Source organism: Drosophila serrata, unplaced genomic scaffold (assembly GCF_035046125.1).
Source record: "Drosophila serrata isolate PLE 108 unplaced genomic scaffold, ASM3504612v1 contig_240, whole genome shotgun sequence".
NCBI classification, from domain to species: Eukaryota; Metazoa; Arthropoda; class Insecta; order Diptera; family Drosophilidae; genus Drosophila; species Drosophila serrata.
This window is the reverse complement of record NW_028257138.1, coordinates 7,892,327-7,915,644: the sequence shown is the minus strand read 5'-3', so window position 1 is coordinate 7,915,644 and position 23,318 is coordinate 7,892,327. Positions and strand designations below refer to the sequence as shown.

Sequence of the window (23,318 nt, the reverse complement as noted above, 5' to 3'; positions counted from 1 at the left end):
GACTAGTTTGCGTAGAAACGGACAGACGGACAAACGGACAGACGGACATGGCTAGATCGACTCGTCTGTTAATGCTGATCAAGAATATATATACTTTTCATGGTCGGAGGTGACTCCTTCACTGCTTTGCAAACTTCGGACTGAAATAATAATACCCTGCAAGGGTATAAAAATTATACATTTAACAAATCAAGTTAAATTGTAATACTAGATCTTGCTCCCTAGCTTTCAACTAAGCAAGCCCTTCAGTTTTTGAGATAACTTGGCCTGTCTTTTAACAAAAACATAATGTCTGTGTAATTTTGGTTTTTTATTTTGCAAAATTGTGACGAGTTGATCCGAATCCGAATCTTTGGATTCCGATTTTGGCCTTTGGGTGTGAGAGGAGAATGCTGGAGCCCAGCCGGAGAATGGACCATCCTGTGGAAGTCGGGGTGGTGAGGGCGGACACTGAACCAATGCCCGAGAATTCTACCGTAAATCACTTTGTGCCAGACATTCAGTAAGTTGTTGGAGTGAGTTTTGAATAGGAAAACCCTGAAAATCTTGAAAACCCTTTGGGATTTCCTTAGCCGCGAGATACCAAATCCACCGCCAGTCGGTCTAGAGGAGCTCCAGCGTAAAATAGATGATGTTAAGGTCCTTGTGCAAACGGAGCCGCATGGCAATGATCTGCGCATGTTCTTGTTCACGGTGGCGGCCAGTAATGATCACTTCGAGAGCACTCTAGTTCCATTGCCGCCGCAGTTCAGGGCAACAGCCGGACATGGATGTCAGGTGGAGCGACTGCGTCGAGCCATTGAAAATAATTGGCCAAGTCTTCGGGTAATACCCACAATGTTTAATAACAATGAGGAGTTGTTGGGTTTGGCTTCGGATGATATTGATGCCTGGCATTTACTACACTGGCTGCTGGTACCGAATTCTGAATATCCTTTATTTCGCCGTTTATCGATATTGAATCTGAGTCCCCTGTGCCGCTTGATGGGTTTGGGTCAACCCACTGAGGAACCACGTTATCTGATAAGTATTACCTATGAAGCGACAAATAATCAGCAATGGAAATGGCGTCGACCGGAGGACGAGGAGCAACGTTATTATGCCTTTTTGGGTTTACCACTTGATAAGGTTTATCGTTTTCTATATACTGGTGATTTGGATATACCACCAGGTGAACCCATACGTTTGCATCTTCAAATGGAGTTTTCTTTGCAACTTTGTGGTGGATCACCTGACCAACAGCAGGAGGAATCTAAATCCAAATCTCCCGAGTTGTGTTGGCGCAATTCCCTTATGGCCAACACGGAGCAAAGGGCTCTAATCATTTGTGAGCTTCCCCCAGAGTTGGATGAATCAATGGCCAGGTCCCCGGATAAGCATTTCCTCGAGTTCATAGTTCAAGAGTCGAGCACCTTGAAACCCTGTTACCTGTTAATATTCGATGAGCCTGTGGCTGCTACAATGATTCTAAATTGGCCAGGAAATCCCATAGAGATGACTGCACCACCGGGTCGATCGTTGATTAAGCGGACTTCCCATAGATTCTCTCAGGTGTCAAATTACTTTAGTGAACGTTTGGAAAATCTTAAGCGGTTGCTCACCAAAACTAATACATCCGAAGGCACAAATTAAGGGACAAAAGGACAACTCTATACACTCTCTAAAATTGATTTTCCATTTAAAGTTAAATTAACAAAGACAGACAGACTTGAAATATATCCGTAACCGTTGGTTATATAATTGTGATCGTGTGATCGGTCCTATTGAATATCCTTACAATGAGTAATAAAATCAAACTTCAGGAGACAAAAGGCTGTATATTCTAGCCACTTGTAATTAATTGTGTTTATTTATAACTTATCTTAAGAAAAACCTCTTTCCTATATTCCCTTTAGTTTCCCCACCGTTTAAGACAAAAAACGGGTTAAAAAGTAAAGACCTGCCCCAAAAGTTTGCCTCACTTTAAGCCCAAAAAAGATGGGGAAAAAACTAATCAAGCCCGCGGCTTTTGGTTGCAACTCCCACTCCCCATTAGAGGAGCGTGAAAATTTGGCCAAAATCACAGCCCACAGGCTGGGAAAACAGATATTTTGAGGGGGCGGGTCACGTGCTTGGGCTAAAGGCATTGAGAAATCTCATCAATCAAAATCTTAGTGTGATAATAACGAGCAAGAGAAATCACAAAGCATTTCTTTCAACTAGAAAGAGCCACTAACCCCTCAATTCGGTTAAGGATGATGATAGAGATGATGATGATGTTGGGGAAGATGTCTAAACGAACTCCGCGAACTGTGATGAAAATGATGATGATGTTGGGGAGGATGCTGGGTAGGAAACTTGAGGTTTTTCTGGGGATGATTGTGGGTTTTGTGAGAGACTGACGTAATGACCCGGCTGTAGAGACTTTTTCGGGTTTTTATCCTTCTTGTCTTGACAAAGACGGCGCGCAATTTCCCGAGGCCTCCGGCTGGCCGCAGACAACAAATCGAAACTTCCGCCTCATGTCGCCCTGGCCTGGCCTGGCCTTAATTTGAAAGTTAAGCGTTATAAACACGTTCATTTAACGCCAAGAAGAAAACCCCCCTTTTGGCCGCTTTTCCCTCAGTTTTAGCCCTGCGGCCATGTATCCATGGCGTACCCAAAGCTAATGTTGCGCGATTTCCAAACACAAATTGCTGTCATTAAAATCATTTCAATGCGAATAAAAGTTGTGCCAGAGAAGCTGTTGAAAAAAAAGAACCAAGTAAATAAGAAGGAAAATCAAATGGAAATGGAAATGGCTGAGGCCCAACCACAATAAAAAATAAAATTAGATAGAGTGGGGAGACAGACTTTTGTCCACCAAATTGAAATTGTAATGAAATGGAAAGCAGAGGAAAAGCTGGGGCCATGCAATTAGATGTCTACTTGATGGAAGTCAAGAGAATATAAATAATAATAATGAAAAAGTTCATAAATATGTCATGAAAAGTGAAATTTTGCAAATACAAATGAAGAGAACATATTTTTTCTAGGTCTTTTGGTTTGAATAAATTATGTTGTATTATTATTAAGTTGTGTTAGGTATTATAAAGAATAAATATTATATGATAAGATAACTTTTAAGATAAACAATAATTAATCTTTTTCTCTGAAACTTTTATAAATTTTAATCAATGTTTATAATTGAAATTACACTTCTCAGTGAAAAGTAGAAAAACTTAACATAAAAAGTGAAATTTTGCTTAAACAACTTGAGAGAACATATTATTTCTAGGTCTTTTCATTTGAATAATTTAGGTTGTATTATTATTAAGTTGTGTTAGGCATTATAAAGATTAAATATTATAACATGAAATAACTTATAAGCCACAATTAATCCCTTTATCTGAAACTTTTATAGTTATTAAGCAATCTTTATAATTGAAACTTTTACTCTGTGAAAGGTTAACAAAACTTATCATTGAAGTTATTTCAAGTTTCCACCAACTCGAGAGCATTTTCTTCTCCTCCACTGATATCTCTGGGTTAACTGATTGTGTTGACCAGAGTAATGCCTCGATTTAAATTGCATTTGTTGGCAACTTCAGTTGCAGCCGGCAGCGTGTCATAAATGTCGGCAGACAAACGAAATGAACTGGGGCACGTTCCTTTCATCCCTCGAAGCCCCAGATCCTAATCCGCCCTTCAGTTCTGGAGTTCTGGACAGCGACTTTGACCGGAAAATTGGAAAACGCCAGACGCACACAGACACACAGACACAAACACACAGAGAGCACAGAAGCGACCCACAGACACACTTGACATCATATCGTTGCGTTTGACAAGAAAACTGATTTGTCATCGCCGTAATGAGCTCGGGGCCTTGGCCAACTCCCTTCCACCCTCGCTCTTACCTCAATGAGATGGCAAAAAGTAAAGCACAAAATGCAATAAGCAGTTGCCATTAAGCACAAGTGTGGCAGAAAGATTCCACAAAAGTGGTGGAAAAGTGCAAGGAATGTCAGATCAATAGAGCTAAGGAGTTTATCCTGGAAAAGGTGACACAAAAGATAACATAAATAGTAGTAAAGGAATAACAATGGAAACTGCAAGCTAAATATATTATAATGAAACCCCTGAATAAAACTCGTAAAACAAAATAATCATTTACAGAATACTAATAATGTTTTATTATTATTTGAAGTAAATGATGAACATGAAGGTTTACTTCAAAACAAACTTCTATTTCTCCTTTTAAATACCTTGAAATTGATATGAAAACTATATGAAAACATTACATTACCTTCATGACCTGGCAAATGTAATGCAAGTTGTCTGTTTGTAACTCAAAAGTCTGTTGCAGTTTTCTCATTAGCTACCTAAATCCCCACATAAACTTCTGACAGTGAGTCTCTCTCTAAGTTCATTTTAGAGAAGTATGAGGAATGTCAGGCAAAGATATATATTAGAGAAGCAAAAATATAAACAAAATATAAAACTAGGAAAAGCTAAAAATTAAATAAGATAAAGAGCAAAAGAGTACGTTAAGAGATCTTTTAAGTATAGAATAATTTACATAAATGTTATATATATTTAGTTATTTATTATTATACTATACTTTAAATACCAACATTTATTTACTTATGTATATTTCATAAGCAATTTCTTACATACCATTTGTTTCCTTATATTTTAACTATAATATATCTTATAGATTTATTTAATATTCGTTCTTAAGGTCACTTACTATTACTTTACCTGCTCAATCTCCATCTAACCTGAGGCTCTTTATTTCTTTTATTTAAGCATCTTCCAAGTTTGATTAGCTTGCAAATGAAATTATTGAATGCTTGAGCTTAAATTGGTTTCGTAGTAACAAATATCATAGAGTGAGTCTGAAATTGAATTGTTATTGAGTTCCCCTTTTTGGCATTCCCAGTGCTCCTCCCCAGGTGGTGACATGATTACCTGTCAGTGTGTAACTAACTTTAATCCTCATTCCCAGTAAAGAGATGATGGAATGGAGTGTGTTGTTGGATGATGTTAAACCAGCATGCCTCCTACACTACATCTAAACCAAACCCACTTAGACACACACACACACTAATTCGTGGCAAGGTCAACAGGGTCGCAGTGCATTTAAGCGTTTTGCGGTAGCTAACTAACTAACTAAAAGTGGAGAAGAGCCAACACAGAGAGAGAGAGAGACCTGGTAACCTTTTGCTTCTAATAAATTCAGCTCATGAATGGCAAACCCAACCCACACACACACAACCCGCACTGACTGCCTGCAATTACCAAGTGTAAGTGGTAAGTGGTAAGTACTTGCAACCACTCTACAAAACTTTTTGCCTGCCCTGTGCGCGAGCATTAAAATTAAAATTGCAACTAAAATCTAAATCAACTTAATTATTTTCTACCGAGAATTGACACAGTTCTTGTTTAGGATTGAGTTGCTCCCATTTTAGATGAAGGCGAACTGAAAGCAAACACGTTCCATACATATATTGCAATGTGGTTGGGTGACAATAATTCCAGCCACAGAGCAGCATCCGGTTCTGATCTGTTCGTTGAGCTTCTTGGTACCGTTGATGGTCCCGGACCGGGTCGAGTTCTGGCATCTCTCAACTCTGGTCTGGATTCTGGCTCCGTCTCCTCCTCCTCCTCCTCCTCAGCTCTCCGTTCTGGCCAGGTCTGGTCTGGCCCATACGATGTCGTCTGGCCATGTCAGCAATTAGATTACACCGTGTGTGTGTTTGCAACTGTCTGGGCGTGCTGTTGGTGTGCGATTGTGCGTGATTTGTGTGTGGATCAGGGAACCAGGGACCAGGGTTGGGTAAAGGGGTGTAGGAGAAAAAACAGAGGTACTTTCAAAATTTTTTGATAGTTTTTTTAAGCCTATAAAAGGTTCTTTCAAAAGGTAACAATGTTATGCAGTATAATGTATGAGCGTTATGCATCTTTTTATTAATTTATGGGAGTGTTATGGGTGAAGGAAAAAAAGCTATCTTACAAATTTTGAACAGCTTTTGTCACCTATAATAATATATATAATACAAAAAGAAACATTACTTGCGGTTTTCAAATGGCATTACACATTTAAATTTTGTATTGTTTTTGATTTTGTGCAATATACATAATCATAATAATAACTTAATTAATAAACCCTTAAATATAAGAATTTTAACTTTATACTTCAACATTTCTTGTAAACCTAAAATAGGTGTAAGGGTAAGGGGTAAAGGCTAGTATTGCTTTTCTTTGGAAATTTAAATGTATGAGCGTTATGCATCTTTTTATGAATTGATTAAAATCGTTATGGTGCAGGAAAAAAATTAACTTGAAGTATTATAAACAATTTTTGTCACCTATAACATTGCTTGGGGTTTTTTATGGCAATAGTTTAAGGCTTACACATTTTATTTACTTTTTTTTTTTGATTTATTATAAAGCATTTAATTAATAAATCGTAAAAATATTCTTAATATAATTTATATATTGCCTTAATTTGCTTGTTTGTAATATAATACTTCAAAAACTAATAGATTTCCTATATATAGTTTATATATTGCTTAATATATACTTGTTTTTAATTAAATACTTTAGAAAATATTAAATTTCGTTAGTTAAATTTTCTCTTGATTTTTTCCCGACTGACTTTTGATTATTTCAACTTTTTAGAATCCATCTCTCTGCATCCCTGTCCAATTCAGTTGGCACACAAATACCATTTGGCCAGTGGCCGGGTCTTGTTTAGTTAACTGCATTGGTGTTTTTGTTTTTGGTTTTTGCTTTTGTTTTTGTTTTTTGTTTTTTTTTTTGTTTGTTCTTGGCTGTCGCTCGCAACTGACGCATTTTGTAGGAGTTGCTGCATCTGTCGCTGTTGCTGCCGTTACACATACGCCGCGTTGTACAACGTCGCTCATCTGCCGCATGACACCGCCCCTTAAGCATCACCACCCCCTAAGCAACCATACCACCACCCCCTCTAAAGCACCTATACCACCCCCCCCTGTAGCTACCTATTCCAACCCACCTCCAACACCGCCCACTCTTGTTTGCACACACGGCAACGTGTTGAATGCAAATGAATTTCATTTGCCGCACTCGTTGTCATTGTTGTTTGCCGCTGCTGTCTCTTTCGGAATTTAGCTCTCTCTCTCTTTCTCTCTCTCTCTATATCTCTCTCTTTCTGTCCCCTCAGTCACAGTAGGCTCCTATCTTTTTGTTCCAACCGTGATTTATGTTCACAGACATTGTACATTGTCGCCGATTTCTGGTTACGCATGATTTCAACGAATTTTATGCATTGAACCAGGCGATGCGGTTAGGAATTGAAATCTTGTTTACCACAAATATGTTTTGTAAACAATTCACAATTAAGAACTGGCTTTAATTCAATTAAGAAGCTTTTGATTTAATAAACCGGAAAATATATATTTATAAGCTCATTATCAGACATGAAGTAAAATAACAGAATATAATAATGAGATATAAAGGAAGAATAAATATACTTTTAGGAAGACAAAAAAAATTTTGAGTAACAAATAATAACTGACAGATATATGACAAAATGAAATATATATAAACAACAATAAAAATTAAACTTCAACAAGCCGAAGCAGTTTTACATTCACAGTTTTGCATATTTCCCTATTTTTCACGATCGTTTGTATGGCAGCTATATGATATAGTAATTCGATTTTCATCAAATTTTTCACAAAATTCTACATTAATATATAATGGCTATATATCAAATAAGATGAAAATCTGTTGAAAACTAGAAAAGTTATAATTCTTGTATTCTTGTAATTTTCCGATCGTTCCTATGGCACATATATACATATATGTATATACATATAGTCCACCGATTCGTCATGCTCCAACTTATATAGTAGCAAAATTATATAGAAGAATTACTCCATAGTTTCATTCAAATAGCTTTTCATCTAAAATTTGTTCCAAAACAAATCTCGCACATATGTGCATATGATTCCCAACTGGTTCTAACATCCCCGGAACGAAGTGACTTCTGCCGGCCGAGTCTCAGATATGTGTTGTGATACAAAAGTTGCAAGTCATTGTTTATTAGTGTTCAAAGTTAGTAACTGATTAAATATACTTGGTGATTAGAGTTACTTAAGGTTCATTAATACTTACTGATCATAGGAACTTACTGGTCATAGTTAATTAGTGTTCAGAGTTACTTACTGATCATAGTTAATTACTGGTCATAGATACTTACTGTTCAGAGTTAATTACTGGTCATAGATACTTAGTGTTCGTAGTTAAACTTCATATCATATGATTCCCAACTTGTTCTAACATCCCCGGAACGAAGTGACTTCTGCCGGCCGAGTCTCAGATATGTGTTGTGATATAAAAGTTGCAAGTCATTGTTTACCAGTGTTTAAAGTTAGTAACTGATTAAATATACTTGGTGATTAGAGTTACTTAAGGTTCATTAATACTTACTGATCATAGGAACTTACTGGTCAGAGTTAATTGGTGTTCAGAGTTACTAACTGATCATAGTTAATTACTGGTCTTAGATACTTACTGTTCAGAGTTAATTACTGGTCATAGATACTTACTGTTCGTAGTAAATCATCATATCATATGATTCCCAACTGGTTCTAACATGCCCGGAACGAAGTGACTTCTGCCGGCCAAGTCTCAGAAAAGTGTTGTGTTTCAAAAGTTGCAAGTCATTGTTTATTAGTGTTCAAAGTTAGTAACTGATTATACATACTTAATGGTCATAGATACTTACTGATGATAGTTACTTACTGGTCATAGATATATACTGTTTAGGGCTAATTACTGTTCAGAGTTACATACTGATCATACTTACTTAATGTTCATTGATACTTACTGTTGAAAGATACTTACTGATCCTCTACATTTAACAACCGCTTCTCTGGCAATTATATTTTATAGTAAGTAGTGCACTTTAATAATTGTTTAATTCTTATCATTCTAGCAATTCAACTAATTATCGTATTCTAATTAAGATATATAATATATATCATGTTCAATCAATAAAGTATTCTAATAAAGACTTTAATATATATGCTCTTAAATCATAAGCCTGTTTAAATAATTACCCAGACATTGCATTTTCATTGTTGTTAATTGCCTTTAAATAAGATAAGAAGTTTGATACTCAAATTTAAATTGGTCATTAATCTATATAAACATATCCTGCTTTTCCAGGCCAAAACAAGTAGCCACAGGATTTTCTCGTATCTATGCATACATTAATTGCATCGTTAAGAGCTTATCAACCGCATAAATATCTCTCGTTTAGTTAACAATTCACACTCATTAGCATTTAACGAATAACTCTTTAGTGGCATGGTGCTTTGGCTTTTTCTCAAATGCAATTCTGAATGGCTTGTAATTAAGAGTGGCATTTAGTTTTACTGGACAGTTTCGAAAAGCAAGTCATATAATAATAAATATTTAACAAATTACTCTGCATACATTGGAGTTTTTGAAATTTAATTAAAAATTTAAATGTGCAAAACTGGCCAGACTCTCAACACAACACACACACACATATGCACACACAAGCCATAGGAGAGGGCAAGCAAACAAATTTTCAAAATGGGAAAGAGTGGTTGGGAGAATTTAAATAAAGCGTATAAAATACAAGAAGCGTGCACTTTATGACTCCCCCCAGGACCCTCCAACCCCTTACCCCTTACCCCCAACCCCACAACTTGTATACGGCCATCAAAATGCGCTCTGGAGCGAGCTCCGCTCACAGCGCCAATTACACGGGGCCCGGTCATAAAAATAAAGCCCAAATAAATACACTTAAAGCGAGAGGAAGAAGCGAACTTCACCCACGGAAACGGACAAAGTTCGGTGGCAAATGCCCGAAAATGAGAGACGGGCTAGTGGGTCAGGACACATGCCATGCAAGGAACAGTGGAGCAGGATGAGGATATAATGCAATATATATATCAATTTTAATATACTACAAGAAATTATTAAAAAATATATGTTAATTGCAAATATATTTATTAGCATACCGTTATATTTATAATGAAACGTTAATAAAATCAAGAAAAGCAGCACAAGTAATAAACATAATAATAGAAATTGGATAGATATTTTGAATAATACAGATAGATTTAAAAGTGAGTAAAAGATTAAAACAACTCCTATTTGGGATATTTTTTTTTTTCTTATATATAATATTTAATATTAGTAAAAAATAGTCAGAAACAAGAAATGCAGCTTATTTGCTGAACCTTTCTGTTAGCTGTAGGATCATGGGATAGAATATTATATCTATCATAACTAAGACCAATATGCATACTCCCAATTTTAATCCTTACACAACGTTATCGAAAATTAAATTATTTTTTGTCGAATTTGATTGTCCAATGTTATCTTTTTTATTAATAAGTATTTTTATTGAAATATATGTCTCTTTTGGCAATCATTGGCTTCTAGGCCTTCGTATACCACCAAGAAAACATAAATATTTGTATTCTAGGTATATTAAGTCTAATATTTTTATTTTATATGCTTTTTTTTTGGGTAAAACTAAGTTTTTTAAATGTCATAACTCATCTAAAAATGCATTAATTTCGATTCGGAAAGCTTTTCTTTGCTAGTTTTTACTGGGCTAATAAATCTGCATACTTGGTTTGACAATTTAAGAAACTACATTTTTGGTAAAATTTTTCACATTTTAAAGTTGTAAAAAAGCAACAATAATTTTGAAAAAATTTCGAAAATTGTATTTTTCCACCGGTCATGGCTAGATCGACTCGGCTGTTGATGCTGATCAAGAATATATATGATTTATGGGGTCGGAAATGATTCCTTCGGTGTTTTTAAAGCTACTGACTGAAATTGTAATACCTATGAAGGGTATAAATATAATATTATATATTTACTTTACACCAAATGTATAAATTTCTGTGAGGATTTAAAAGATACATAAATTAACTTGTTTTATATTTTTTTGGCCTGCTTTTTAACAATTTTATTTCTTTTAATAATAATTACTTACTTACTTACTTTTAATAATAATTTCCAATTAAATTTGACTTAATTTATATTAAGTTATATTAAATAATTATCTCAAATATATTAAATTTTTCTTTGTTATTTCACCAATCACACCCACTGTTTTGCGGTTGGTTTACCGTTTCGCAGCTCGACGCTGGCATAAATCAAGCTATTTAAATGGACATTTCTCGCAATGAAAAGCGGGGTCCGTCCGAGTCGCTTTGGTTGTTGGTTGTTGGTCGGTTGCCTGGACGGTTGGTGCGTGGAGTAATTACAATTACACCTGCACCACAGAAGCTGTAAAAAAGACTGAGGACAGAGGGGGCAGGTGGAAAAGGAAAGGACCAGCGCGTGCCACTGCAGTAAATTATAATTACGCTCAGTCAAAAGTTGACTTTTATTAAATTTTATTTATAATGCTTAAAATGTCATTAGCCAACTGGAGCCAGGCTGCTAATTATGTGTGTGTAAGTAAAAAGGCAGGGTCATGGTAAAAGCCTACATCATAAAAGGCAAACATTTAGGCCAACCAGCAAAGCACATATTGAAAATCAGAAAACCGGAAAAACAAACAGATTCTCAGCTACGATTTGTTAGCCATTTATTTTTCTCACTGTCATTGCTTTGATTTGAAATAAATGTTCCACAAAAGAAAAATATAAAAGTTAAGGCAAAAACCAAACCAAAACCAGAGACAGAGACAGTGACTGACGTTTATCACGACATTGGACATTGGGGCACGATTTGTCAGAAAATCCCATGCAGAAAACAAAACGAAATTGACTTTTTATGTGACTACGTGAAAAAAACACCAATTTGATTCTGTAAGCCCGTTGCGTACATGGGTTAAGGCATTCCGCATTTCGAAACTCACACAGTCAGATACCCAAAGTGCCCATAAATAATCAATCAGCGGAAGAGTCAACCGAAATATTCACAATTTTCAAAGCTGATGATGATGATGATAATGGTGATGATAATGGTTATGGGTGCGGGTATAGGAGATGATGTTATTTTTGCTGAGTTAGATTAGCGGAATCTGACGGCATCTGCAAGAGCATTAGTTTTTTCATTTTTCTACTCTTGGGCAACACCTTGCAGGCACAGTGGGTTTAAGGTATTAAAAACAGAATGAAAATCTAAGGTTAAATAAGGATAATAAATATTTTTATTAGGTAGTAAACTTAATGATTTAATTTTATATATTTGAAGCTAGTTACTTCAAGCTTTTCTTTACTTTAATGAGAGTTTTCTTTAAACTTAAACAATCTTAAATGATTTGTTTTCCTATCTGCTGTTTCTTCTTTAAATACTTATCTCTAACTAAGTTGTAAAATATTAAAAAAAAAATTGAATAATCACAAAAGGAAGTGAATTTTCTTGTTTATATGAAACAAGTGTAAAAGCATGACTCTGTTACCAGGAAAAATGATGTTAAAAGTCAATGTGTCAAACTGCTGACCCAGTCGTAAAGCGGCAGCAGATGGCAAAACTGGTTATTTGCATATGCGTTTGGCTTGGTTATTTAATGACCAAACAAGTTTTAGATTCATAATGCACCAGGAACTTAAATATATTAATTTTAAAAGTATTTTAAAGACACAGACGTATGAAGAAAATTCATTATGCACTAGGAACTTAAATATATTCATTTTAAAAGTCTCTTAAAAAGGTAGAAGTACCAAGAAAGAAAATTAAATAATATAAAAAAATATATAATCAATATTTTATATATTTTTATCAAACCAAATTCACTCTGCAGTACTTAAATTTCATAATAAATCTTGTACATTTCCTTGGCAAATATAACCAAGTGAGAAATTTTCAAACTCACTGAGAAATAACAATAAAAACTGGTAAAAATAAATAAATATAAAAAGGTAAAATAAATATAAAAGCAGGGAATAAATATAAAACGAAAAATTAAATATAAAAAACAGAAATAAATATATAAAAACGCAAAATCAAATATAGAAAGCAGCAAAAATGCCCCCAAGGGTGTTGACTGCAAATGTCGTCGAATTCTGTTCTCAAATGTTGTTCAGCTCAACTGATTTTCAGCTGTGACTTCAACTCAAACTAAATGTTTCGGAAGCAGCTAAAGCAAGCAGCAGTAGCACCAAGCCCCGGATGCATTTTCCGAGTTGCACACACATTTTCATTCGGAAGGAGGGAGGCATTACACATACGCCGTGTGGAACACATCTGGATTGACTGCGAAGTTCGCGCTCATCTCATCAGCAAACCAATGCCCTACGCTGCAATTTGACAAAAAGAGAGAGAGAGAAAAAGAGAGAGAGAGAGAAAGAGAAAGAGGAAGAAAGCGAGAAAGAGAAAGAAAGAAAGGGAGAAGGAAAAAGAGTGAGAGGGGTAGAGTACTTAGAATGGAAGGAAGTGGTGTACACAGTTCACTGCACTTCATATTGCCTTTGGGTTTGTGTTTCTGCATTGTTATGTTATCTTGATACCTCGCAATTGGGGATCTCTTAAGGCTATATACCATATTTAAGACTTAATTCGATTCTTATGGTGTTTTTGTAACTTCTATATATACCTTCCTTAATATAATCACAGAATCATAGCTATTTAATTAAATTCAGTTTGTCTAGTCCTTAAAAATATATTTATATATTCAAATTTTAGAATAGAAAAATATTTGCTTAGGTTAATAATTAAAAGAACATTTAAGCTTCAATTATTCATCATTTAAACAATTCCTAACTTATTATTATTTATAATTTTTTAAGACTTTATTTATCTTCTCTGCTTTACGAGGTAATTTTTAGTCTATATATTAAAACAACCTTCTGTAGGTCAAACTGTTAAATTCAGTTTGTCCTAGTCGTTAAAAATATATTTAAATTTTAGAATAGAAAAATATTTGCTTAGGTTAATAATTAAAAGAACATTTAAGCTTCATTTATTCATCATTAAAACAATTCCTAACTTATTATTATTTATAATTTTTTAAGACTTTATTTATTTTCTCTGCTTTAAGGGGTAAATTTTAGTCTATATATTAAAACAACCTTCTTTAGGTCAAACTGTTTTAGTAATTTTCACGATGTCATTGATTTCCTATCGATTTTCAAGCCAAAATAAGTAAAAAGAAATATATAGAGCATATTGTTTAAGCTCACAGTAACTTTAAGAGAGGTTTTTCAAGGATATTTAATTTTAATAATAATTTTTAATAAATTATCTGATACAAAATTCCTTAAAATAATCAAATTATTATATATATTAAAAGATCAACTTCCTGTAACAATTTATGCAATCCAATAATATGTTTTCCAACCATTTTTGTTTGCATTCATAATCTTGAATGCGTTTTCTCATTCACAATTCCTTCAAATAATCAAATTATTATATATTACAAGATCAAATTCCTGTTACACTTCAAGCAATCTAATAATATTTCCAAATACAATAAAATATTCTTTGTCACTTGACACGTTCTTTGCAGTTTCTTTCTTTTACTTTTTTTTTCACAAAATTGGCTTTTATTACGCAAACGCAGCGTTGACTGCACTTGAAAACTACTTCAGCGATTCGTGCTTGAGAAATATTTATGCGATGGCAGTGGCACAGGAAAAGCAAGAAGAAAACTGTCCAAATGCAAGACACAAATAAATAAATGCCAAAATATATTTTGCAGCAAGTTGTCAGCACAAAACCTAAGCAGGAAGGAAATTATGAAAAACCCGAGGAAACACAAACACACACCAACGAAAAAAAAAACACAAAGTCGAAAACGGCAGCAAAAAACTTTTATAAAATGTGAGCTCCGCTGCCTTTCATCGTCCTTTTCTCTTTTTTTTTTTGTGGCCATGAGTGTGCAAATTCCTTTTGGCTTTTGTCTAGCTCAGCTTGCATTTTATAATGTGCATATTTTATAACATGTTTATGTGTTTTCCCCCGAAAAACCCAGAAACAAGAACGACAGACAGGAAAAAAATGTGTGTGGCAGCGACAAGTGAGCAAAAAAAAAAAGATGCAACAAGTCATGCTGTGAGTACTTTGTGGATGGGTTTTAGAGATGAAATGGGAGAAATATTAAGGGATTGTAGTTTACAATTGGATCATGGAGAAAGTGATCGAAAATGATAGCTTTTATGACTATTATATGATAGAAAAATTCAATTTTCTTAACATTTAAATTCCTTAAAAACAATTATATTCATTTTCCTATACATTAACTTTTCGTTTCTGAGTTAGCTGTATTATATATAGTATTCTTAAAAGAAAGGCTTGTCTATATTGCTCATTAAAAACATAAATAATTACTTTATTGCATTTGCAAACTTTCAACTAATATTAAATAATACCCTTCCGAGTTAGAAAAACAATTTGAAAAACTCACTGAAAAGTGTCACACAAATTTGCATATTTTATTACCACGACAGATGACAAATTTAGACGTTGCTCTCTCTCTCTCTGTCTCTCTAGTCTTGCATTTTCCATTTTCCCCAGTCAAAGTCATTTGCGGGCGGAAAACAGATTTTATTAACTAATCTGTCATTTGGATAAGAAGGATGGCGCAGGACCTTAGAACGAATCGCATTCGCATTGACGTCACCAGGTTGGCTCCAGCTCCGGGTCCTTTGCTCTCCACTCTGTGCCGCACGCAAAGTGCAATTTCCGGCGGAAATGTGAGAAGGATTCCGTAATCTAATTTTAATGATTTTTCCTTGCCATTCGCGAGGCCAAATGGCTGGGGTTTTCTTCGGATTCGATTTGGCACCCCTCGGAAAATGTTTGGAATTAACCCAATTTTGAAAACGTTTCTTTTTTTTTTTGTTGCCCTGGGGAAAAATATTCAATTATACGACAAATTTTCTATGTCTGGATGTGACAAAATGCCACACAACAGTTGCGAAAGTTTTTCCCGCGCACCTCCCCTATCCCTCCATCTTCTATATTTAGCCATGTCCTGATGGTAATGACGTCAGTGGCCTGTTTTCCTCCAACTTTGCTCTCAAAGCAAATTAGCCAAGGGAAATGGTTGGGAAAGGGGAGGAGCTCCCAAAAGGGCGGGGCGTGGCAAAGTGCCATTCAAGCTGGCATCTGTGTTAAAAGTTAAAAAATTAAGCGAGCAGCGCAAGGAAAAAGAATCTTTGTAGCAGTCAAAGAAAATGAAAGCTGATTAATGATTAAGCAAGCTGAGGGCGTCACGATGGGCGTGGCAAGCTGTTCCTGACTGTGTGTGTGTGTGTGTGTGTGTGTGTGTGCTGGCGACTAATTAAACTAATTAAATGTGTGAAACTCACGGCATTATTCGCCAAATGCTTCTCAGATGCGGGCAAATGGGATTTTCTTCACATTTCTTGGCTTGTGATTTCCCTTTTTGGGGATTGTCTTTAATTGGGAAAAGGTAAATAAAAGGTACAAGGAAAACTTTGATTAAAGTTTTAAAGAGATTTTTATGTTTGTTTTACATTTCTTAAGGAGTATAAATATAAATCAATATATTTCACTTGCACAGACTATCCTTAGTTTCCCCTCAAGATTTACATATCAATTTATGACTTATGATTGCCCTATTATATTGCAGAAATTTTCCAAATTTTCCACTTTGAGCATATTAATTTTGAATGCATTTTGTGGAATGCCAAACAGGCTTTTCCGTGCTTTCCCCCCCTTTGAATGACGGATCAAATTTTATGCAGTAGCCTAAAAACAATCGGAACAAGCCTATAATACCCTGGTACTAATTAACAATAATATGTTTGGTTTGGTTTGGTAAATACGCTCCAAAAATTTCTGTCTGCATTTCGCTGATCAAAAAAACACGAAAACAATGCTTGTCTTTTGGGCAAAACGGCAAAAGTTGCAGCTGCCGCTGGCACTAATGAGTTTTACCATATTCACGTTTTGTTTGCTTTCAGGCCAGTCCTACACAAAACATACATACATCCTGGCCCTAGATCTAGTTCATTGCATGGCAAATTTTCGAACGCTGAAAATTCGCAAAAATGTTTTTCCTCTAATTGCAAAATATCATGCGGCAGCCGCAGACGAGGCCAAAACGGCAATTGGTGTTGATTAGGGCCTTGGCAGTTGGGCATCGGTTGTGGTTCGTTGTTCCATTGGTTCCATTGGGGAAGAGTCCCTTTCTGCTTTTGGTCCTGCTTATGTACCTTCATTTTTTTGTATTTCCCCATTAACACATTGAACTGCAGGCCAAATGGCCACATTTTTGCCAATAATTCGATGTATTTTTTCTCAGGCAAATGTTGTCCTTAAGTCTATGCTTTTTATACCCTTACAGGGTATTATTAATTTAGTTAGAAGATTGTTACGGTTTGAATTAGTCGTTTCCGACCCTATAAATCATACATATTCTTGATCAGCATCAACAGCTGAGTCAATCTAGACATGTCAAACAAAAATTTGAAGTTTTCAAAAATTTTAAATTTTTTTAAGTTGTTTAAGGGGTGCACCACCCGGGTGGTTCAAAAGTTAAAAAATTGGCAAAATTTAAAATTTTTTAAAGTGCTTTTTTGGCTTAGTTATGAGATTTTTAATATGTGATTTTTTGGAAAAATTGGCATAAAAATATACAAAAATATCTACTCAAAGAGTGGGATTATAATTTTAGTAATTTTAACTCACAAAAATCATATGCAGAGTATGCAGATTTGTTAAAATGATAAAAACTAGCACGGGACAGTTTTCCGAATTAAAATAAACGCTTTTTTGGCTTTGTAATGAATTTTTTTAAATTTGATTTTTACCAAAAATTGGAGTAAAAATAGATCAAATATGGTATTATAATTTTAGCCAGAAGCTTAGAAAACAGTGAAGGACTCATTTCCGACCCAATAAATCATATATATGCTTGATCAACATCAACAGCTGAGTCGATCTAGATATGTCAGACAAAGATGTAATTTTTTCAAATTTTAAACAATATTTTTGTGTTTAATGGGTGGTTTGGATTTTCAAAAATTAGCAAAATTTGATATTTTCTAAAATGTTAAAACTAGTATGCAGATTTATTAACCTAATAAAAATTAACATAGGACAGCTTTCCGAATTTAAATTAATGAATTTTTGGCTTAGTTATGAATGTTTTAAATTTAGGTTTGTCAATTAAAAATTATAATATTTTCTACTACAAAATATGAAATATTATGGCTTATTTAATAATATTTCAGGAGGACTGACATTATTTTGAAATCCACCTTTTTATTGGGCGCTCAATCATTATCTATTAAAACATTAAAAAAAATATGTCTTAAATGTCTCTAGAATCAACATCTTTCTATATTATTATTATAAATTATATTATATTATTTCTATATATTTTATTATATTAAAATGGCCCGTTTAATATTATAATTATAATTTAATTATACAAATATAAAAATTTGAATTGCAAATAATTAACAAACAACTCTTTTTCCTATTACAGGTATATTCCATCATACCCTTCATGTGAGTACAACCAAAAATAAACTTACAAAAACTATATATATATATGTCTATATGTCTATATATAAAAAAAAAACTTCAATTTCGATTTGCTGCTTTGTGACGCCATTCACTCGATCAAATTCGCAAAAGTGCATTGGGGAGAGCCAATTGAATAGGCGATGTGTTCGTCCTTCCTTGATTTTCCTTCACTTTTCTTTTTCCCTTTGCTTTCCCTCACATAGATATATCTGTATGTATATATAGTAAGTTGTATGGGAGCCACTGGTGTATATCTGGGCCAGAATTTCATCTATTTACAGAGTCTATCAGTGTTTTTCAATCACGACTTCACCTGGTCTTGTACCAGCTACTCTTTCCCTTCTTGTCCACCTGTATTTCGTTCACTATTGCCCTTCCACCTGGCCACACAGCTTGCAACATAGAGAAGAAAATGGGAAAATAAAAAAAAAACCCAGAGAATCGAACGATTTTTCTAATAAAGAAATTGAACGAAGGACGCGCAATATTTCTAATGGACCAAGCCGAGAGGACTCCTTCGATTGGAAAATGTTCAAAGGATATAAGGTGTCAACTGATGAGCTTTGCTGCCTGTCTTCTCCTCTCTTTCTTCGATTGAACTGTTGTCTCTTTTTTATATATTTGTTTTCTTTTTTTTTGTGGAGCTTTGCTCCTTGGTGTCAGTGTTGCAAAGCGAAAGTTACAAGAAACTGACGATGATACTTTTGGGAAATGGACACTAAAAAAGATAACTTGAGGAGGGCAAAGGTATTTTGTAGCACTTCATTTGTGATGTGTCCTTTGAATCCACAACAAAAAAATGGGTTAGGGGTTTCAACTAAATTGATTGGAGAATTTGTAGTTAAATGGGTTGAAGTGCAATTTTTTATTGGGTGTTTTGAAAGCTCTTTACTATTTGTTTCCTGTTAATAATAGTTTAAGTATTTGAGAATTTTGTAATTACAATTCGTGATTTTTATTCTCATTAAATTTAGTTGTAATTATCTTTCTTACATTCGTACACAATTGTTTTCTTTATTTCCGTGTTAATAACAATACGTTTTCCTACATTCACTTTCCTCTTATCTTGACCCTTGTCGAAAATTGCAGCCACCTGTCCTTATCACATGACCATTCACATGATCGTGAATTTTTACAAGCAACATTAGGCATTTGAATAGCTGAATTTTGTTAACAAAACAAAGGAAGGGACAAAGTATCCCCTCATTTGTGGCAATAAGCAAGACAATAAACCATTATGAACCATTCCTCCCCCTCAATGATAAGGAGCTGCGTGTGGAACAAAGCGAAACGAAACGGAAGTGCGGTTTTCCCCTCTTTCGCAATGACCTGTCATCGAGCTGCTTAGCGCCCTAATGCGATTATTAAGTGCCAAGTGCTCGGGTGTCGAGTAAAATTCATTATATTAGCACAACGCCACTTGGCCCTATCCATGGCTCCCACGCCCTCGTTTCCGGTTCCGGTTGGCGCATCCCCTCCCAGCGAGTTCGATGTCCTGAATCCTGGTTCCTGTTTCCAATTCCATGTTCCTTGCTCCTTGCTCCCGCTGCGAGCACTCGCTCATGCATTGCGCGTACTCAATATCCTGTCCTTTAGCGCTGTGAAACGCGGCCGGTGACTGTGGCGCAATAAATTAGGGTAGCAAATAAATCATCCATTTTAATGTGACAGTTCCGACAAACGTTGCCCCCAAAAACAGCAGCCAAGAGCTGTGTGGCTACCAGCCAGGCATTCGGTCTCAATTGGTTTGCTGCTGGTCCTCCACTTGAGCTCTGTCAATCGGAGATGGCAGCGTGATTTGGTGGGGTGATAAAAATATAGAAAGTATTTAAATTGCTAGTGTTTTTAGTAAGCTAAAAATACAGGTTATTCAGACAATCAATGATACTTCTCTAAATGATTGAATCAGACACTAATTTCACCTCTTTTTTTATATCCTTTGAGCTGGATGTATGCAATTTATTATGATATGTATCAAGTCCAAAAACTACATTATACTTTAAGTCAGTACATTCCTTCAGTACCAAAATTCCTTTCCTGTCCGATTTCTAGTGTCATTTTCGAAAAACAAAAAAAAATCTCATGGGCTTCAGTAAGAAAACTCCGATTCCTTGGTGATTCCGCCTGTTATTCCTTTGAGAGTCCTATCTGATTATACAATAAATTCCGTCTCAATTTCCTGGATGATTCCGTTCAGAATCCGTTTCGAAAAACCCGTCTAATTCAGGGGGTAATTCGTGTCGAAATTCACAACAAATTCCTAGCAGGATTCCTTAATGATTCCCGGATAATTCCTCGGTTAGTCTGAATTCATGTTTTATAACGCCTACTTTATGGAAATTCCTGGATTGCTTGTATGAAAATTCCCCAATGATTCAGGATGGAGGCCTCTCCCATCCAATCCAATCCTCAAAGAATGGCACTGAAGGGATTATACTCTTTATCAGAAATATAGATGGTAAGGGAAACTTTTAATAAACTTTTCTGGTATATATGTTACAAATATAATGTATCCTTGACTCACGCAATCATCTCTTTGGCCTCCTCTGAAGATTGAGTCCCCCGGTTTTTATTTCGCCTTCCTCAGAGTCGAGCCTCTTTGCTATTTGTGAGCCATATTTTGTGGGTTCATTTTCAGGCATTTCTCTCTTTCGGCCGAGTTCCCATTGTTTGCACATTGTTTGACTGGCATTTAGCAGCCAGTCTGCCATCCTCTACTCTACTCCAGTGTTGTTTTCCAATAAGTACTCGCCAAAACTGCGGCACTTAATATTTTTGAATTGCTCCGCGTGTGCGGTCTTTTGTGTGGCAGGCCAAGAATGAGAATGAGCGTTGGGTAACGGAAGTGCCGCCATTATCTGACACTGTGAGAAATAACGGTGACGGGCAATTTGTTGGACAAAATGGCGGCCAACAGTGCGTATGATTAATGTGTAATGATTAGGTTTAGGTGAAGCGGGAAATGGACAATGAAACTCGAGACTCATTCCCATTCTCCTGCCTAAAATTAAACAAAAATTTATTGCACAACATTTCCGAGGATAATTTTTTGGTTAGGGTTAAGGGAGCGAGTGTAGAATTACCCATTCGAATTTGGAACCCGAAATGCACAAACACACACTGTGCTCCGGGTAATGAACATTTATGAGGCAATTTCCTTAGCTGCAAAACGCACAAAAGCCGAGGGAAATGCGAAAAATAAAGGACAGTTTTGGAAAAACCCCCAATGGGGGGGGGGGGGGCAGCCATTCCCGCCTTTCTCCTGCTGTCATCTTGGTAAAACAACTTTTTTGCTGCTCCACTTATGCCCAAACTAATTAAGTGCAGGAAAAAGTTGCCATTGCCATCCCATTTACAACATCCCGGGATGCAAGCTGAGCAACTGCATCTTGTCTGCTTCAATATCAAGAGGAGCTGTAGAAGCTGGAAAAGGTCCTTTTAGAGCTGAGCTCCTTCTTTTACACAGAGTTGGGAGTGTGAATTAACTCTTTGAAATTTAAGAAAATATACATTATAAATAGAGCATTTTTAGGATGATTTCAGTTTAAATTAAATATAAAAAATGTTTCCTAATATTTTGTTGGGAAATCCTTAATTAAGATTATGATTTTGTTTCCTGACAGCAATATCTACACCTTTTCATCATAAGATTTTTATTATTATTTTAAATACTTTACATAGGGAGAAATAATGGGAGAAAATAGTGAAGAATCCATAAGACTCCCCTCATCTTTCTCCTTCCTATAAAGCATTATTTTTACTAAGATCCCCTTCATCTCCTTATTTAATCCTTTATGCATTTCCTTGGCCTGACCAAATATTTAGCAGCCGCTCCCATTTTACGCTGATAGCTCATTCGAGCGTTATAATAACGAAGATAAATGTTGATAAAGTTTTGCACACAACACGCCCCAGGATGGAAAAGACGAAGGATTAAATTTCGCCTGCAGCTACGAATTCTGCTTGCAATTGTATACTTTCCTGGGCCGACTCCAGCGAAATGAATATATTCCAAAAAGGAGACAAAAGGACACAGATATATATACATATATATATATATATTTGCTGCGTAAAACAAAAGTTGTGAAGCCAAGAGTGAACTTTACGGATGTGGTGCATTGTAGGGCATTGGACCAGCGGGAATGCTTTGGCTAAAAAGGAAGAAAGTTTATATCAGTTGAATGTTTTTAGGGGGAACCCCCAGAGAGACTAGACTCTGTCTTTTAAATGAACTGCACAGTTATTACTTTGAACAGGAAAAACAGACTAACACTAGGGATTTGTAGGGTAAAAGAGAATAAAGAAGCATTGAACTAAAATAATTGTTATATTTCCATTCTTATTAAAACATTATTCTTTTCTCTATAAATGCAGTAACATTTAATAAACATTAAATTGCTTGAAGTTTAAATGAACTTGCTTTTTTAGACCCCTTAATTTATCCACCTTAAATACTTCCTGATTACCAATGACATGCATTTTATTGGCATGACTTTGAGATCCACACAACAAACAACTAATGTTATAGTTTCAACAACTTTTTGCATTCATTTTTTAAAGTTTAATGAGAAACCCAACGACGGCAGGACGAGAAAGGACAACGACGACATCAGTGACGACAGTTTACACTGATGCTCGTTAGTTCTACGCCAAAAACTTTTGCCTTTGCCCTTGGTTGCTGGAAAATCCCCCCACTTTTCGCTTTATTTTTGGGCGGCAAACTGCAATTCACAAATTTCTGTATGTCCATGGGAAAAGAGCTATCGGGCTTGAGACCAGAAGCAGCAGTTTTGTTGGACTCGTTGTCCTGCCATGTCCATGTCGGACCCGTTCTCGTTCACTTGATTTATGTCCAATGCGTTGGGCAA

General features: G+C 35.4%; 2 protein-coding genes across 2 annotated transcripts in view; both read left to right on the top strand.

The window, feature by feature from the left end:
* Positions 1-23,318, top strand: part of LOC110183090 (uncharacterized) — a 193,718-nt gene that overhangs the window by 53,080 nt on the left and 117,320 nt on the right. The window contains exon 2 of the mRNA XM_086831028.1: positions 18,410-18,432. Within this exon, the coding sequence (XP_086687154.1) occupies positions 18,410-18,432 (23 nt within the window). The remainder of the gene's footprint in view (positions 1-18,409; positions 18,433-23,318) is intronic.
* Positions 244-1,836, top strand: LOC110183133 (uncharacterized). Its single transcript, XM_020951323.2, has 2 exons — positions 244-502; positions 573-1,836. The coding sequence occupies exons 1-2, from the start codon at positions 390-392 to the stop codon at positions 1,630-1,632; spliced, it is 1,173 nt and encodes a 390-aa protein (XP_020806982.2). The 5' UTR covers positions 244-389; the 3' UTR covers positions 1,633-1,836.